Source organism: Leptodactylus fuscus, chromosome 6 (assembly GCF_031893055.1).
Source record: "Leptodactylus fuscus isolate aLepFus1 chromosome 6, aLepFus1.hap2, whole genome shotgun sequence".
NCBI classification, from domain to species: Eukaryota; Metazoa; Chordata; class Amphibia; order Anura; family Leptodactylidae; genus Leptodactylus; species Leptodactylus fuscus.
In genome coordinates this window covers 6,145,225-6,165,695 of record NC_134270.1, presented here as the reverse complement: position 1 = coordinate 6,165,695, position 20,471 = coordinate 6,145,225, and the positions used below count along the sequence as shown (strand labels likewise).

Sequence of the window (20,471 nt, the reverse complement as noted above, 5' to 3'; positions counted from 1 at the left end):
TACTGTATATCCACCATGTCAGACCAATGTAGACATACCACATAATGTAGACGTCCACCATGTCAGACCAATGTAGACCAGACAAGACCACATAATATAGACGTCCACCATGTTAGACCAATGTAGATATACCACATAATGTAGATGTCCACCATGTCAGACCAATGTAGACCAGACCACATAATGTGAACGTCAACCATGTCAGACCAATGTAGACCAGACCACATAATGTGAACGTCTACCATGTCAGACAAATGTAGACCACATAATGTAGATGTCCACCATGTCAGACAAATGTAGACCAGACAAGACCACATAATGTAGATGTCCACCATGTCAGACCAACGTAGACCAGACCACATAATGTAGACGTCCACCATGTCAGACCAATGTAGACCAGACCAGACCACATAATATAGATGTCTACCATGTCAGACCAATACAGACATTCACATAATATAGATGTTCACCATGGTAGAGCAATGTAGACCAGACCAGATAATGTAGACATCCACCATGTCAGACCAATGTAGACCTACACATAATGTAGATGTCCATCATGTCAGACCAATGTAGACCTACACATAATGTAGATGTCCACCATGTCAGACCAATGTAGACCTACACATAATGTAGATGTCCATCATGTCAGACCAATGTAGACATACACATAATGTAGATGTCCACCATGTCAGACTAATGTAGACCAGACCACATAATGTAGACATCCACCATGTCAGACCAATGTAGACCTACACATAATGTAGACATCCACCATGTCAGACCAATGTAGACATACACATAATGTAGATGTCCACCATGTCAGATGAACCTAGACACACACCAGAAACCAGAAGATCGTACAGACTTAGATGTCTACCACACCAATGTAGATGTCTACCCAATCAGACAAATGTAGAGCTATATGTAATTTAGGTGTCCACCATGTCAGACCAATGTGGAAAGTCACTAGATAAGATCACGTAGATGTTCAGAAGATGATGGGAGGCTTTGGCCAGATCAGAGCAACGTACCATCATCTTCTATAGATCTGTACGAGCCCTAATTCCACCACGAATACGACGTCCACCACATGAGGAGATGAACAAACATAGACGGCATTGATCAGGCTGATGTAGACATACCGAAGATAAAGGGAAGGTAGATGTCCCACATGTCAGACAAACCTAGACATTGACCTAAAAACATCCCCCGCATCTACACCAATGTGGATACTCACCAGGTCAGATCATTGTAGATGTTCACGAGATGAGGCCAATGTTGACGTCCATCTTATCAGACCATAGTAGGTGTCCATCAGATCAAACAACCAGATCAAAGTCCTGCACCATCATGTCCTATAGCACTTTATTAGTCCTAATTCCACCACTTCTCACTTGGTTGGATCCATAGAATTGTAATAGAGACATAGAACCTTCCAGGTGACTTATCTCCAGAAGAAACAAAAGAATCAAGAACATCAGAGATAGAGAGATCCTTCTAGTAGATCCTTCTGATGTCAGACAACACCAGGTCCCCCAGACTTCACATTGCCGCGAGTCCCCCTTAAACCTCCTCTGTCTGTGGCCTGTTTGCCTTGGAGCAGATTGTGTTTTTCTCACCTCCTTAGAACTTTCCTGTTTATTTTCTTTCTCTTCTTCTTTCTTATTGTTGTTCCTTGTCAGTGTTTTCTGTTTGTTTTTTAGCTCTGACACTTCTTTCCTTCCAGGCTGTCTGTGAAGTGCTGTGTATACAGATTGTAACCCCGGAGTACACAAACACACCGCCTATAGACTAGTGCTGGACACACGGTATACGGGTATATAATATATGTGTATGGATATGTATACCTATAAATAAATAGACAGATAGATAGGAGATAGATAGATAGATAGATAGATAGATACAGTCCTATGAAAAAGTTTGTGCCCCCCTATTAATCTTAATCATTTTTAGTTCTAAATATTTTGGTGTTTGCAGCAGCCATTTCAGTTTGATATATCTAATAACTGATGGACACAGTAATATTTCAGGATTGAAATGAGGTTTATTGTACTAACAGAAAATGTGCAATATGCATTAAACCAAAATTTGACCAGTGCAAAAGTATGGGCACCTCAACAGAAAAGTGACATTAATATTTAGTAGATCCTCCTTTTGCAAAGATAACAGCCTCTAGTCGCTTCCTGTAGCTTTTAATCAGTTCCTGGATCCTGGATAAAGGTATTTTGGACAAACAATTCAAGTTCAGTTAAGTTAGATGGTGGCCGAGCATGGACAGCCCGCTTCCAATCATCCCACAGATGTTCAATGATATTCAGGTCTGGGGACTGGGATGGCCATTCCAGAACATTGTAATTGTTCCTCTGCATGAATGCCTGAGGATTTGGAGCGGTGTTTTGGATCATTGTCTTGCTGAAATATCCATCCCCGGCGTAACTTCAACTTCGTCACTGATTCTTGAACATTATTCTCAAGAATCTGCTGATACTGAGTGGAATCCATGCGACCCTCAACTTTAACAAGATTCCCGATGCCGGCATTGGCCACACAGCCCCAAAGCATGATGGAACCTCCACCAAATGTTACAGTGGGTAGCATGTGTTTTTCTTGGAATGCTGTTTCTTTTTGGACACCATGCATAACGCCTTTTTTTATAACCAAACAACTCAATCTTTGTTTCCAAAATGAAGCTGCCTTGTCCAAATGTGCTTTTTCATACCTCAGGCAACTCTATTTGTGGCGTACGTGCAGAAACGGCTTCTTTCTCATCACTCTCCCATACAGCTTCTATTTGTGCAAAGTGCGCTGTATTGCTGACCGATGCACAGTGACACCATCTGCAGCAAGATGATGCTGCAGCTCTTTGGAGGTGTCTGTGGATTGTCCTTGACTCTTCTCACCATTCTTCTTCTCTGCCTTTCCGATATTTTTCTTGGCCTGCCACTTCTGGGCTTAACAAGAACTGTCCCTGTGGTCTTCCATTTCCTTACTATGTTCCTCACAGTGGAAACTGACAGGTTAAATCTCTGAGACAACGTTTTGTATCCTTCCCCTGAACAACTATGTTGAACAATCTTTGTTTTCAGATCATTTGAGAGCGGGCTGTCCATGTTCGGCGACCATCAAACTTAACTGAACTTGAATTGTTTTGTAGAAAGAAATGGTCCAAAATCCCTTCATCCAGGATCCAGGAACTGATTAAAAGCTACAGGAAGCGACTAGAGGCTGTTATCTTTGCAAAAGGAGGATCTACTAAATATTAATGTCACTTTTCTGTTGAGGTGCCCATACTTTTGCACCGGTCAAATTTTGGTTTAATGCATATTGCACATTTTCTGTTAGTACAATAAACCTCATTACAATCCTGAAATATTACTGTGTCCATCAGTTATTAGATATATCAAACTGAAATGGCTGCTGCAAACACCAAAATATTTAGAACTAAAAATGATTAAAATTAATAGGGGTGCCCAAACTTTTTCATAGGACTGTAGATAGATAGATAGATAGATAGGAGATAGATAGATAGATAGATAGATAGATAGATAGGAGATAGATAGATAGATAGGAGATAGATAGAAGATAGAGAGATAGATAGGAGATAGATAGATAGATAGATAGATAGATAGATAGATAGATAGATAGATAGGAGATAGATAGATAGATAGATAGATAGATAGATAGATAGGAGATAGATATATAGGAGATAGATAGATAGATAGATAGATAGATAGATGGATAGGAGATAGATAGATAGATAGATAGGAGATAGATAGATAGATAGATAGATAGGAGATAGATAGATAGATAGATAGATAGATAGGAGATTAGATAGATAGATAGATGGATAGGAGATAGATAGATAGATAGATAGATAGATAGATAGATAGATAGATAGATAGATAGATAGATAGGATGGATAGATAGATAGATAGATAGATAGATAGATAGATAGATAGATAGATAGATAGATAGATAGATAGATAGATAGATAGATAGGAGATAGATAGATAGATAGATAGGAGATAGATAGATAGATAGATAGGAGATAGATAAATAGATAGATAATTAGATTTGGAGATTTCTGCTGCACATTTCCATTGTTATTTTATGTGACTTGTCTGGAATGTTCTCTTATAGAATCCTCCGGAAATAAATGTGACATATTTCGGCAGTAGCAGAATCTTATTCACAGGATGCAGACTATGGATGTACTAAATTTTGGGGCACCTACCACTAGGGAGCGCTAATCAGCCCAACACTGCAGAGCCCATGTATATGGATGTCATATGGCAGTATTATATGACTACATAACCTGGTATATACCCATAGTGAACCTCTGTATACCACCAATAGTATATACCCCGGTATCTGATGGAGGGGGAGGGGGTGTCACATATTTATGCAAAAGACAGATACGAAAAAATGTGATCAGTAATAAATAGACATTAAAAATGTGCACGTGGATCAAAAACAGACACCGGATCGGATCCAGAACTGAGGCAGTTGTGTAAATGAGCCCTAAGGGTTAAGTCGGACGTAGGTCACACGTGATGGTTTTACTCTGCTCCCGACGCGTTTTCATCCATTTACCTTCTTCAGGTATTCTGAGTTTTTCCGGCAGCGCTCCTGTAACTCGCAGCAGGTTAGCCACGGCGATTCTGCACCATTAAGCGCATTATTTCCGGATTTGGGATCATGTCGACGAGCCCTGATCCGTTTTTCTGCTCCAGCACCTCTGCTTGCGTTTCGTGCTCTTATAAGGAGAGTCGATATTAATCCAACGTCTCACAATCAGTTTTCCAGATCATCAGATTCTGGACTGGAGGAATTCGGGCTCTCGCGTCCTTCGCTTTCTATATATATGTATTTTTTTTAATCTCGCGACTTTCCGTCCCGTCGCTCCAGAAATCTCTGTTTTTAATTTAAGCCTTCGCCGACCTGCCAAGTTCTGCACTTGAAACAGCTGTTGGAAAAAGGTGCTGTGTATAATGGACTATTCCAGAAATTACCGCCATGCCGTGCTCTTATTAACCGCTCCCTCGCCGGCCAGACGTAGACTATTCCTACCGAGCGCGTTGGTCTTCTAATGCGTCTCCTCAGATCGGCGGTGCGGCGCGTTCTCCGCCATGTGTAGAGTTCAATGAGAGGTAAAAGTGAGCGTCGGAAGGTGGAGGGAGCAGAAGAGCGGCCGATGTGCCGATAACAATGGCCGAGGCCACCCACATCTCCGTACCTGCCGAGGAATCTCACCCCGGCTGAACTCCAGCCCCGCAGAAAATGTTTAGTTCTAGCGGTTTTAATTGAAATCACCTTACGTTGTAGCGGCGAGTCTCCTGGAGATTATGTCAGACTTCCCCATAAAACCAGAAGAATCTTATGAGATCATATAAGCGAGTTCTGGATCTCGGAGGTCTTGTGTCCGTCTCCAGCCATCTGGTAACGCTCATCCTATTATTAGGCAACACTGGCTTTTCGGGTTGGGTGGGTGATGATGTGTCCAAGATCACCGAGACGTGAGCGGATCTTCCAGGATCACATTCAATGGCTGCATAGAGAACCTGTTACTTGTTGTATAAATTCAGGATCCGTACCCATCAGTGAGAGCAGAGGCAGCTATAAAGGGCAACTGGACTCTGGAGGACTTACATCATGTAGTACTTCACTTCACCTGCGGGGGTGCTGCAGGAGTGTTATATCTAATATAAAGGGGTTACCTATTTGATAAGTTCAGGATCCTTACCTATCAGTTAGAGCAGGGGTGGCTATAAAGGGCATCCCAGGCTCTGGAGGACTCACGTCGTGTAGTACTTCACTTCACCTGCGGGGGTGTTGCAGGAGTGTTATAGCTAATATAAAAGGGTTACCTATTTGATAAATTCAGGATCCTTACCTATCAGTGAGAGCAGAGGCGGCTATAAAGGGCATCCTGGTCTCTGGAGGACTCACGTCGTGCAATACTTCACTTCCCCTGTGGGGGTGCTGCAGGAGTGTTATAGCTAATTATATCTGTTATATCTAATATAAAGGGGATACCTAGTTGATATATTCAGGATCCTTACCTATTATTGAGAGCAGAGGCGGCTATAAAGGGCAACTGGACTCTGGAGGACTCACGGCATGTAGTACTTCACTTCACCTGCGGGGGTGCTGCAGGAGTGTTATAGCTAATTATATCTGTTATATCTAATATAAAGGGGTTACCTAGTTGATATATTCAGGATCCTTACCTATTAGTGAGAGCAGAGGCAGCTATAGAGGGCATCCCGGACTCTGGAGGACTCATGTCATGTAGTACTTCACTTCACCTGCGGGGGTGCTGCAGGAGTGTTATAGCTAATATAAAGGGGTTACCTATTTGATAAATTCAGGATCCTTACCTATTAGTGAGAGCAGAGGCAGCTATAGAGGGCATCTCGGACTCTGGAGGACTCATGTCGTGCAGTACTTCACTTCACCTGTGGGGGTGCTGCAGGAGTGTTATACCATTGCTGCATGGTTCCGAGGGTCAACATCAATGTCTGGTTACTTCAGTTTTATATGAAAGGTTTAGTTCCTTTTTTGGCAATGAACTCCTCATCGCCTTGGCCATAATGATATTCCTTCAGGTCTTCACCAACACTACCAAGTCTTCGATGGCACCAGTTGCGGTCCTTGTACACTGATGGGCCTTCGTCTGCTTATACCATCAATGCGTTGCACTGTCCTAGTGTCGGTGCGAGTCTGCGGCTTATCCCTTGATCTAGACCAGAGGTTCTATAACTTTTTTTTTCTTGTAGACCACTTTCAAAATTTGACTGGTTTGGGTGGACCCCCTGCTGCTACTTTTTTACCATATTCCCAAAACTCGTCAAAAAATGTAAAGATCGGATCCCGATCGACGATCGAGCAAATTTCACGATTGCGATCGGCTGGAAAATGATCGAAAATCGGATTTTGAAACCGATCCTGAAATCTCAAGATCGGCTCAACCCCTCTGCCGCAGGTTCGTAGACCACTCTAGCACTACGCACCGATCACCTGTAACGATGCGGCTAATGAAGTGTTAATCTCCGATGAGCGACCCACCGGGCGAGGACATAATACAGATGTGATAACTCCGTGTCCCCCTCCTCGGGCCTGGCGTATGTTGAACACATGAACTCCATCCGTCAGCAGCCGTGTCACATCTGTTTGAGTCTCGTCTCCACACCCGGCCATTAACATGACAATGGACAGTCCTTTGTGTCTTATATGGCAGGTCAGGGAGGACGAGCGGCGACCTGGCGGTTCAACTGACCGGGTTCAGCTTGGTGTCAGCAGATGTGTTAACATGCCATGATGTGAGCTCTATAAACGGGAGGCGGGACACGCTAATGTGGAAGAGATGGGACAATGGGGACGTGCCAACCTGGGCTAGAGGGACGCCCCCACTATGGGGAGATGTATAATAGGTGTATAAGAATATAATCAATTCGACACCCCATCATTGATCGAAGAGGCCGTGGTGGGGCAGGGGGGTTCCAGTGCTCTCTATGGAGTTATCTCTATCTCTGTATATGCCGTGCGGCGCCCCCTCTGGTGTCATCAGATCAGCTCCGACTCCCTGACGCCATGAAAATGGTGTTTCTGGAGGACGAGCCGTCTTCTATTTGGGTTCTTCACTTTTGGGGTTCCTAGCGTTGAATTGGTGGGCCAAGTGCAGGCTATCCATACAAATGGAGGTAATGACATCACTAAGGTAGAGATGATGTCATCGACAGGTGATGACCTCCTCGATTACATATCAGAGTCAATGACAGCACTGGGATACAGGTGACATCACCGACAGGAAGGTTATTCTTTCTGATCATGGTCTTAGATATAGATTAGACTCGATGACATCACTAGGATACAGGTGACATCACCGACAGGCAGGTTATTCTTCCATAGATATATATTAGACTCGATGACATCACTAGGATACAGGTGACATCACCGACAGGCAGGTTATTCTTCCATAGATATATATTAGACTCGATGACATCACTAGGATACAGGTGATGTCACCGACAGGCAGGTTATGCTTTCTCATGGTGGCCTCCATGTCTCATAGGGTCTATATACCCCAAATTTTTGTAGCCATACTTTGGTTTACGTCTCAGGGGGGCGATTGCTCCAAAGTGTCACATGAGTGCAACAGGAAACCCTCCTCGTCCTAGGACCCGGTCACAGCTGCCATACAAGTACAGCCATAGTTTGTACCAAGAAATGGCGCCCATCATAGATCATGGCGTCCACGGCGTGTCCGCGCCTTTCATCTCCATTCTCACTACTCCCTGTATTTCGGTTTATTACCCATGTGTTGGCTCCGGCAGACGTAGCGGTGAGGTCAGCTCCAGCGCTCACGTCGTTATATTACTATAGTGCGGTATTTATAGGCTGCGTCTCCGGTATTTCAGCCTGGAGCGCTCACATAGTTAGGAAGCCCGGCCAGACGACGTAGAGTGTGGGGCGGCTGGACTTTATAGGGGAGGCATTTCTTCCACATGACCTGTTCACCAGCTACGTAACCCGTATTAATATATTCGGAGCCGGCGGCAGGGCCTTCCACAGCTGGCTGTGCTGACATCATGTGTCCGTGTACGGATCCTCTAACCCGATCCTGTACATATAGGGATGACTATCATATATGGGGAGAACCTAATGGTGAAAGTACAGAGCGGCCAGCTGGGCTAATCCAGATCCTAAAACGTTAGCACTTAAGGGGTCGTCAAAACATTTCTTAAAGGGGATGTCCCTCTGACACTTGATGGATCCCATTATAGTCACAGGGGTTCCTTGGACTCTGCTGGTGTCTGATATTTTAGCCGTCCATTCTTCTTGTCCGGACACCCTATCCTAGTGGGGTCACCCTGCCGATCCTCACGGGCTCTGTACCTTCCAGGACCTAGTACAGTCATGTGACTGCTGCATCGGATCGTTTCAGCAAGTGATTGGCTGCTGTGGTCACATGACTATATTGGGACATTATTGGTTAACCAGAGGTGGAGAGACCAGTGGGGCGCCACCTGCAGGGGGGTAACGGGAGTGCTTCTTTTAATTTACAAACCGTTCAGTAGGGTTGAGCGATCAGGATTGGAAAAGATTGGCGATTGAGCAAATTTCATGATCGGGATCGGCTAGAAAATGATCGGAAATTGGATTTTGAAATCTCAAGATCGGCTCAACCCTAAAAGTGACTTTTCCCATAGAGAAGCATTGACTAGGGTTGAGCAATCGGGATCGGGAAAGATCAGATCCCGAACGAGCAAATTTCACGATCGCGATCGGCTAGAAAATGATCGGAAATCTCAAGATCGGCTCAACCCTACTGCTAAGCGATTTGCTAATACATTTTTCAGGTTGGACAACCCAGAGCTGGAGGGTTGGGGCACTTGTCCAAGTGACTGGTCCTTAATATAGTCACTGGCTCGTGTTGTACCAATCGGCTTTGTGTATCGAGCAGGTGCCCATGAGCAGTAACAGAAGAGACAATGAGGCATTGTAATTCGGTTCAATGGACCGTCACCGCTCTCCATTGGCACCACTACGATACATGACGGCCTATTCTTGGCACCACGGCCTAGCAGCTGGCTATCACGTTGGCAGTGTCTGGCACAAGCAGCTGCCAGCACCATTACTACTAATACGATGACCTATGGGGTCTGACACGGGTCTTGGCCCCCGGAAATGACAGGCATGGCTAATACTGTGTAGACGCCTCACATGGGGTATCCAGGTCATGTGTAACAGGCGGCCGGAGGAAACAATCCCTCTGATGTCCCTAATGGTAGAAGATGTCGAGGAAACAAGAAGCCGATTCAGTGTTGTTGTTTTTTTTTAATGAAATAAGCAAAAACATTGTAAACCGAGCAATATCTTACATTACAGTATCGGAGATCGTGTTCAAGTCCGAAGCCCACGGGCGCTGTATAGACCTTTGTAGGATCCGGCTCCTCTCCCGAAATGTTTGTACTGGCCACGAAGTGACAATTGTCGAGCTCGATTGTGAAACTCAGGGCCGGATAATGTATTCAATGGGAGGCAGAGATCGGAACAGGACGCCGAAAAAATAAGCGACTTGCTCAATGACTTGTCCGCGGATCACACGACTGATTCAGATGCAAAGTCCGCGTCTCAAGATGGTCTATCAACTCCACCGCCCCTGATCATAAGAAAAGACTCTATGGGGCGTACAAACATGTCGGGAGAGGTGACGGGGCCTCGATAAATAATAAGGCAAATTGTAAGTGAAGAATATTGGCTTCGTGTCGGGGTAGGACATCCAAGATCTATAACCGCTACATGGTGGAAGACCTTGCGGCATTGCCCACCCTTTCCCTTATCTAGATGGAGAGTTTCAATATCCAGAATCCACTCGATCCTTTGGCTGTTCTAGAGGTCAATGGCAGCAAAACTAAACCGTGGCCATCGCCTCATGATCTTGTGAGTGGATTTTGGTTATTGTGCATCACCATGTCTTTGCCCACTTCAGACAAGTTCACCTGCAGAATCTCATCACCCGGCCAAAGATTGTCCTCAGAAGAAAGTAAGAAAATAAATAATATTGGATCTTCCATCTAAAAATCAAAATGAAGACTAAGAAGTTGTTTCATCCCTTGTCATAAACTGTAGAGCTGGATGAAGACCCATCCAGTAATGTAGAGCGACGCTCTACGAGGGAGCCATGTGGACGTCATCTTGTGACGGATTTCTGGAAACCGGAAGTATCTGGAGCAGGTTATGGAAATTCTGAATAAAATTAGAAAACTTTCATTGCACTGGTGGTTCATGGGACATGATCGAAAATGTTGTACCCAATTGTATATGAACAGCCATGGAGTGGCTTATAATGGATGTCCCGTTCTGGTTAGGAGGTAGGTTTGGCGTCCTCCCGGTCAGATGGACACCAGAGAAGATAGGTCTCTTTGTAATTGGGTCTACAGTAATGGCTGATCGCAGCATCTTCTAGGACAATACATTCTCAGCTTGGTTCTTGGACCACTTCTGATTTCTCCTTCTTTCCTACCAGGGACTTTTTGCAGGTCAACATGAGAAGCAGCAACGTGGGCAAGTGCCAAAGGCTGCAGAAGAACAGCTTCCTCGCACTGTTACGGTCCGCGTCCCGGTAGAACCTGTAGCCCAGGTAAGAGATGTACAAGTTGATGGGGAGGGAAATGATGGGGAAGTTCCATGTGGTGACGTCCAGGGCAGGAGCAAGAGTAGATAGTCCTATGAGCCCTAGGCAGTGACGCAGTGCTACGCGGCGACACATGTCTGGGTGGGTGACAGACATCATTCGGTATCCTCCTCTGGAGTAGTCTTCACGGAGGTTCCAACTCAAGGCATTGAAGTGAGGGAACTGCCAGGAGTAGAGGATGGCGCCCATCAAGAGGGCTCCTGCAACACAAAGGAGATCATCGACAGATTGGAAACACTTCATTGGCCTCACAATGGCTATTCCTCGTCTGTATATGTGATATAGATAACATGGCTAGGTCTCTGACCTTAGAAGAACGCGTCTAAATCATTGGGTCTGGGAGAATGCATCTACGTCCCTGGGAGAATGCGTCTAGGCTTAAGCCTGGCAGAATGCATCTAGATCGTTGGACCTGGGAGAACGTGTCTAGATCGTTGGGCCTGGGACAATGCGTCTACATCCCTGGGACAACGCGTCTACATCTCGGACCCTGGGAGATTGTGTCTAAATTGTTGGGCCTGGGAGAACGCGTCTAGGTAGTTGGGCCTGGGAGAACTCGTCTAGATCGTTGGGCCTGGGAGAACTCGTCTAGATCGTTGGGCCTGGGAGAACGCATCTACGTCCCTTACACTGGAAGAACTCTTCTACGTCTCTCACCCTGGAAGATCATTGGGCCTGGGAGAACGCGTCTAGATCCCTGGGACAATGTGTCTACATCCCTGGGACAACGTGTCTACATCCCTGGGAAAACGCGTCTACATCTCTGACCCTGGGAGAACGCGTTTACATCTCTGACCCTGGGAGAACGTGTCTACGTCTCTGACCCTGGCAGTACCCAAGAACCTTGATATTAAGTTGCCACATAGAATATTAATTAATTGCAATGATCCAAGACCCCTTTCCCCAGTTCCTGGCATCTTACCCACACCCGTTGTACCAGGTCTTGTGCAGCCACCATGAGCCTTATAAAATTCATATCAGCGCAACTGCTTACAACATATGGAAATGTCCATGACCAGAACAATAGATCTCTTCTTCCGTTGGCAGCACAATTCATTTTACCCCTTGACTTCAGACTGCGAGTCTAATTAATACAGTCCCAGCCCGAGGGCACGCCGCTCACAACATGTTATTTAAACAGTCTCTAGAAGAGGCCTCGAACGTCGCTGCAAGTAAACACAGGGCCGGGCCCGACCGCCGCGGAGAGCTGAGAAAATAAATGATACGACGTGGGGCACCATCAGTCATCGGGCCGAGGATGTTTGTTTCTTTGTTACCTAAACAAATCAAAGTAACCCCACAGGAAGGGCCCCGCCACTAAGGGTCCCCGGCATCACGTCAGTGTTTAGAAGAGGGGTGACAGCTACGAGGCGCTGCCTGAGAGTGACAGCTCAGTGTTTTAAAGTGTCACTTGGAAAGGTGGGGGAGAGATGGATGTGACCGAGCACGGCGGCGGTATATGATCCTGTGGGGTGCAGAAAAGGTTCAGCACACAAATCCAGGGAACGGACGTGATTTCCTGCTTATAGATCAGTTTTACAGGATTTTATGTGGAGCCCCATTAGACTGCAGAGATTTAAGGTGACAGTTGAGGCTCTTCAAATCTGGACACAGGAGCAGGACTCAGATATACAAGGGATAATGGGTAAGAGTCTAATCGGGGGTGGTCCATGCTCTGGTTGCGAGGAGATGGGGCACTCGGTGTGAATTGAGCGGTTGTTGTGCATTTACGCTGGTACAAGACAGAGACAGGCGGTGACTGCTGATCTCTGGGACACGGCCGATCATCTCCTGGTGAAGGGAACCCAAGATCTAGAGACGGCCAAGTGATCACCTCCATTGATGCTGTAGGGTATGCTGCACCTAATACATATATACTATACGGTGGTCAGGGGCATTATACACAAAATATGCTACCAAAATAAGCCCCTTCACCATCTAAAGAACAGGGCAAATGTCCAATCCAAGTCTACGATCAGGCAGGGGGATGTATGGAGGATAGAAACGCCATGGGATGAACACTATACAGTCCTGATCCTGTACACTATACAGTCACTATACAGTCCTGAACCTGTACACTATACAGTCCTGGTCCTGTTCACTATACAGTCCTGGTCCTGTACACTATACAGTCACTATACAGTCCTGATCCTGTACATTATACAGTCACTATACAGTCCTGGTCCTGTACACTATACAGTCACTATACAGTCCTGATCCTGTACACTATACAGTCACTATACAGTCCTGGTCCTGTACACTATATAGTCACTATACAGTCCTGGTCCTGTACACTATATAGTCACTATACAGTCCTGTACACTATACAGTCCTGGTCCTGTACACTATACAGTCACTATACTGTCCTGGTCCTGTACACTATACAGTCACTATACAGTCCTGATTCTTTACACTATACAGTCCTGGTCCTGTACACTATACAGTCACTATACAGTCCTGGTCCTGTACACTATACAGTCACTATACAGTCCTGATCCTGTACACTATACTGTCACTATACAGTCCTGATCCTGTACACTATACTGTCACTATACAGTCCTGATCCTGTACACTATACAGTCACTATACAGTCCTGGTCCTGTACACTATACAGTCACTATACAGTCCTGATCCTGTACACTATACTGTCACTATACAGTCCTGATCCTGTACAATATACAGTCACTATACAGTGATGGTCCTGTACACTATACAGTCACTATACAGTCCTGGTCCTGTACACTATACAGTCACTATACAGTCCTGATCCTGTACACTATACAGTCACTATACAGTCCTGGTCCTGTACACTATACAGTCGCTATACAGTGATGGTCCTGTACACTATACAGTCACTATACAGTCCTGGTCCTGTACACTATACAGTCGCTATACTGTATTACATCTGGTATTCGTCGTTACTCGCCCATGTCCGTTCCCTGATGCAGATTCTGCCCTCCCTCTATTACCATGAAGAGCTGCATTCAGTCTGTTGAGCTATTGACAGGAGGCAGGACGGGGGACCCGGGCACACAATGCCCACTGATTAAGGTGCCCGGAGACCTCTGCGCTCTGATTAGGAGGGAAGGTGCAGTCAGAGAGATGTGACACAGGCAGGGGAGATGTGGGGAGGGGGCTGCTGACTATTATATATGTCTGATATGAGGACGATCCCGGCTGTCGCTCTAAACAATTCACGCCATTCCTCGGAAATTAGTAGTCGACCAATTAGTCCCTTGAGAAGAGCAACTCGAGGAGGCGGCCGATGGGGGGGGGGCAGCTACTGGAGAGGGGCGGTAATGATAATTACTAGTATGGGCGACCGCTGTCATGTTTGCGCAGGATCATCCTGAAGCTAGCGTCTCTACAACTGTCGTAGGACTACAACTCCCAGCATGCCCAGTCACTGCTTTACTGGCAGCAAATAAGCCGATTAATCCCGTTATATAATACGCAGAGGATATCAGGAAAGGATGAAACCGAGCAGCTCAGATAACGTCCTACCCTGTGACATCACAAACCTGCACGATGACATCACTCACCTGCGTCCAGGCTGCCGGTGGCTGCGGTCCATCCCATGATTGGTGGGATAGCGCCCACTACAGATCCCACCCAGGTGTTGGTGATACTGAGCCTCTTCATTGGAGTATAACAGCAGGTGTATAGGAAGATGTTGAACGCACCGAGGGCTCCGGTCAGCGGGTTCACGGCAAGAGTCAGCAAGGTGATCCCGGGAATAGCGCAGGCGGCAGCAAAGGAGACGGCGACGAGGGGGCTGCAGAGAAAGGAGACATTATACATCCATACAGGAACAGATAATAATAACACAGCAAAGTCTTACTGTAGATTTAGGCCGTGCAGGATCACCCTATACACATGTATGAGAGGCGCAGGGGTCCAGGACACATCGGCCCCGCACAGGATTCCTCTGATCCATTACAAGCCCCTGATGCCGAGGACACTACAAGGAACCCCAGGATAGAAATCCCGTTACTGCCATATCCAGCGGCTTGTGTAATATGTCGGACACACATAGCAAAGCTAACCCGACATTCTGCAGCGGATATCACAGAAGACAATGAAGTCTATTTTTTTTTGTTGTCTTCTCTGATTCTATCAGACTGCGGACAGTCGTGTCACCTCTGCTACATTTGTATATGTTGCCAGACAGAATCCAAGGTAGTTACTCCCAGTACAAGTGGAAATTGCACCTGGACAATGAACATGGTGCAGATATATCTACCGCAGACCTCGGAAACGTTCTGCTATTCCACACACACAGCGGTTTTCACCTGGTTCTTCCAAGCGTTTGCTTAGAGATGGAGTCATCTTATTGGATGTGAAGTGTTGGAGCTGCAGCGCGTCTGAACTATGACCTGTAACATAAGGAGTTGGCCCCGGGCTCCGAGGCACCTTTAATGTAGCACCTGCTCTCCGCACAGATTAAATGTTACTCCATTCCAGTCTGACGGATTCCTGCAGCAATGGCAGCGGCTCTCACCTCACTACCTGGCAATTAGATTGGTCACCTCGGAGGGCAGAGCCCGGGCAAGTTACTATATGTGTAATACTGCAGAGCTGAACTCTGATAATACTGACATTATACTGAGCCATGTACAACTGTCCTGACGATATAGAATATCCGGCGATAATAACTTCATATCATTAATGGCGTCACCAGTGAACATGGCAAAATATCAGCGCAGGAAGGCGGCAGACAAGTGCTGTGCAGAGGTGACGGGAAAACAAGAACATGGACGACCAAGCAAGACGTGATATAACATCTCAGGAGGAAAATACTGGGACTGACCCAAGGACCGGGCAAGAATCTAAGTATGATGGAGAGATGTCAGCCGCCTCCAAAGCACAGGACAGAAGTGAGAGGTTGTACTGAGCAAATACTCCATAAGGAAAGCACTCAGCAAGGAGAAGTGGTACTGTGCAGAGAACTGCAAAACACACAGCAAGGAGAAGAGGTACTGTGCACAGAACTGAAAAAGATACAGCAAGGAGAAGTGGTACTGTGCACAGAACTGAAAAAGATACAGCAAGGAGAAGTGGTACTGTGCACAGAACTGAAAAAGATACAGCAAGGAGAAGTGGTACTGTGCACAGAACTGAAAAAGATACAGCAAGGAGAAGTGGTACTGTGCACAGAACTGAAAAAGATACAGCAAGGAGAAGTGGTACTGTGCACAGAACTGAAAAAGATACAGCAAGGAGAAGTGGTACTGTGCACAGAACTGAAAAAGATACAGCAAGGAGAAGTGGTACTGTGCACAGAACTGAAAAACAAGCAGCAAGGAGAAGTGGTACTGTGCACAGAACTGCAAAGCACTCAGCAAGGAGAAGTGGTACTGTGTGTAGAACTGCAAAACAAGCAGCAAGGAGAAGTGGTACTGTGCACAGAACTGCAAAGCACTCAGCAAGGAGAAGTGGTACTGTGCACAGAACTGCAAAGCACTCAGCAAGGAGAAGTGGTACTGTGCTCAGAACTGCAAAGCATACAGCAAGGAGAAGTGGTACTGTGTGTAGAACTGCAAAACAAGCAGCAAGGAGAAGTGGTACTGTGTACAGAACTGCAAAACATACAGCAAGGAGAAGTGGTACTGTGCTCAGAACTGCAAAACACGCAGGAAGGAGAAGTGGTACTGTGTGTAGAACTGCAAAAGATACAGCCAGGAGAAGTGGTACTGTGCACAGAACTGCAAAAGATACAGCCAGGAGAAGTGGTACTGTGCACAGAACTGAAAAACACACAGCAAGGAGAAGAGGTACTGTGCACAGAACTGAAAAAGATACAGCAAGGAGAAGTGGTACTGTGCACAGAACTGCAAAACACACAGCAAGGAGAAGTGGTACTGTGCTCAGAACTGCAAAACACTCAGCAAGGAGAAGTGGTACTGTGTGTAGAACTGAAAAAGATACAGCAAGGAGAAGTGGTACTGTGTGTAGAACTGCAAAACAAGCAGCAAGGAGAAGTGGTACTGTGCTCAGAACTGCAAAAACACACAGCAAGGAGAAGTGGTACTGTGCACAGAACTGCAAAACACTCAGCAAGGAGAAGTGGTACTGTGCACAGAACTGAAAAACACACAGCAAGGAGAAGAGGTACTGTGCACAGAACTGAAAAAGATACAGCAAGGAGAAGTGGTACTGTGTGTAGAACTGCAAAACAAGCAGCAAGGAGAAGTGGTACTGTGCACAGAACTGAAAAACACTCAGCAAGGAGAAGTGGTACTGTGCACAGAACTGAAAAACACACAGCAAGGAGAAGAGGTACTGTGCACAGAACTGAAAAAGATACAGCAAGGAGAAGTGGTACTGTGTGTAGAACTGCAAAACAAGCAGCAAGGAGAAGTGGTACTGTGTGTAGAACTGCAAAAGATACAGCCAGGAGAAGTGGTACTGTGCTCAGAACTGCAAAAGATACAGCCAGGAGAAGTGGTACTGTGCACAGAACTGAAAAAGATACAGCAAGGAGAAGTGGTACTGTGCACAGAACTGAAAAACACACAGCAAGGAGAAGAGGTACTGTGCACAGAACTGAAAAAGATACAGCAAAGAGAAGTGGTACTGTGCACAGAACTGCAAAACACTCAGCAAGGAGAAGTGGTACTGTGCACAGAACTGCAAAACACGCAGGAAGGAGAAGTGGTACTGTGTGTAGAACTGCAAAAGATACAGCAAGGAGAAGTGGTACTGTGTACAGAACTGCAAAACATACAGCCAGGAGAAGTGGTACTGTGCACAGAACTGCAAAACACTCAGCAAGGAGAAGTGGTACTGTGCACAGAACTGCAAAAGATACAGCAAGGAGAAGTGGTACTGTGCTCAGAACTGCAAAAGATACAGCAAGGAGAAGTGGTACTGTGTGTAGAACTGCAAAAGATACAGCAAGGAGAAGTGGTACTGTGTACAGAACTGCAAAACATACAGCAAGGAGAAGTGGTACTGTGCTCAGAACTGCAAAACACTCAGCAAGGAGAAGTGGTACTGTGCACAGAACTGCAAAAGATACAGCAAGGAGAAGTGGTACTGTGTGTAGAACTGCAAAAGATACAGCAAGGAGAAGTGGTACTGTGCACAGAACTGCAAAACATACAGCAAGGAGAAGTGGTACTGTGCACAGAACTGCAAAGCACTCAGCAAGGAGAAGTGGTACTGTGCACAGAACTGCAAAGCACTCAGCAAGGAGAAGTGGTACTGTGCTCAGAACTGCAAAGCATACAGCAAGGAGAAGTGGTACTGTGCACAGAACTGCAAAGCACTCAGCAAGGAGAAGTGGTACTGTGCTCAGAACTGCAAAGCATACAGCAAAGAGAAGTGGTACTGTGCAGAGAACTGCAAAAACACGCAGCAAGGAGAAGTGGTACTGTGCTCAGAACTGCAAAAACATGCAGCCAGGAGAAGTGGTACTGTGCAGAGAACTGCAAAACACGCAGCAAAGGAGAAGTGGTACTGTGCTCAGAACTGCAAAAACATGCAGCAAGGAAAAGTGGTACTGTGCTCAGAACTGCAAAACATACAGCAAGGAGAAGTGGTACTGTGCTCAGAACTGCAAAAACACGCAGCCAGGAGAAGTGGTACTGTGCAGAGAACTGCAAAACACACAGCAAGGAGAAGTGGTACTGTGCTCAGAACGGCAAAAAAACGCAAGGAGAAGTGGTACTGTGCAGAGAACTGCAAAAACATGCAGCCAGGAGAAGTGGTACTGTGCACAGAACTGCAAAACACTCAGCAAGGAGAAGTGGTACTGTGCACAGAACTGCAAAAGATACAGCAAGGAGAAGTGGTACTGTGCACAGAACTGCAAAAGATACAGCAAGGAGAAGTGGTACTGTGTGTAGAACTGCAAAAGATACAGCAAGGAGAAGTGGTACTGTGTACAGAACTGCAAAAGATACAGCAAGGAGAAGTGGTACTGTGTGTAGAACTGCAAAAGATACAGCAAGGAGAAGTGGTACTGTGTACAGAACTGCAAAACATACAGCAAGGAGAAGTGGTACTGTGCTCAGAACTGCAAAACACTCAGCAAGGAGAAGTGGTACTGTGCACAGAACTGCAAAAGATACAGCAAGGAGAAGTGGTACTGTGCTCAGAACTGCAAAAGATACAGCCAGGAGAAGTGGTACTGTGCTCAGAACTGCAAAAGATACAGCAAGGAGAAGTGGTACTGTGATCAGAACTGCAAAACATACAGCAAAGAGAAGTGGTACTGTGCACAGAACTGCAAAGCACTCAGCAAGGAGAAGTGGTACTGTGCTCAGAACTGCAAAGCATACAGCAAAGAGAAGTGGTACTGTGCAGAGAACTGCAAAAACACGCAGCAAGGAGAAGTGGTACTGTGCTCAGAACTGCAAAAACATGCAGCCAGGAGAAGTGGTACTGTGCAGAGAACTGCAAAACACACAGCAAGGAGAAGTGGTACTGTGATCAGAACTGCAAAGCACTCAGCAAGGAGAAGTGGTACTGTGCTCAGAACTGCAAAAACATGCAGCAAGGAAAAGTGGTACTGTGCTCAGAACTGCAAAACATACAGCAAGGAGAAGTGGTACTGTGATCAGAACTGCAAAAACATGCAGCAAGGAAAAGTGGTACTGTGCTCAGAACTGCAAAACATACAGCAAGGAGAAGTGGTACTGTGCTCAGAACTGCAAAAACACGCAGCCAGGAGAAGTGGTACTGTGCAGAGAACTGCAAAACACACAGCAAGGAGAAGTGGTACTGTGCTCAGAACGGCAAAAAAACGCAAGGAGAAGTGGTACTGTGCACAGAACTGCAAAACACACAGCAAAGAGAAGTGGTACTGTGCAGAGAACTGCAAAACACGCAGCAAGGAGAAGTGGTACTATGCACAGAACTGCAAAACACACAGCAAGGAGAAGTGGTACTGTGCACAGAACTTCAAAAACATGCAGCAAGGAGAAGTGGTACTGTGCACAGAACTTCAAAAACATGCAGCAAGGAGAAGTGGTACTGTGCAGAGAACTGCAAAACACTCAGCAAGGAGAAGTGGTACTGTGCACAGAACTGCAAAACATGCAGCAAGGAGAAGTGGTACTGTGCTCAGAACTGCAAAAGATACAGCCAGGAGAAGTGGTACTGTGCAGAGAACTGCAAAAGATACAGCCAGGAGAAGTGGTACTGTGCAGAGAACTGTAACACTTTACACTGTGCAGACATGTTGTAACAGTAACAGTGGATGACACGAAGGTCCGCTTCACATTTGCGTCCCGATTTCCGTTGTGGGACTCCACTTGGGGAC

General features: G+C 46.0%; 1 protein-coding gene across 1 annotated transcript in view; it reads right to left on the bottom strand.

The window, feature by feature from the left end:
• Window positions 1-9,823: 9,823 nt before the first annotated feature.
• LOC142210246 (protoheme IX farnesyltransferase, mitochondrial-like) overlaps window positions 9,824-20,471 on the bottom strand; it is a 77,973-nt gene continuing 67,325 nt past the window's right edge. The window contains exons 6-7 of the mRNA XM_075279281.1: window positions 14,746-14,978; window positions 9,824-11,403 (exon numbers count right to left, since the gene is read on the bottom strand). Coding sequence (XP_075135382.1) covers window positions 10,988-11,403; window positions 14,746-14,978 — 649 coding nt within the window. The 3' untranslated portion in view covers window positions 9,824-10,987. The remainder of the gene's footprint in view (window positions 11,404-14,745; window positions 14,979-20,471) is intronic.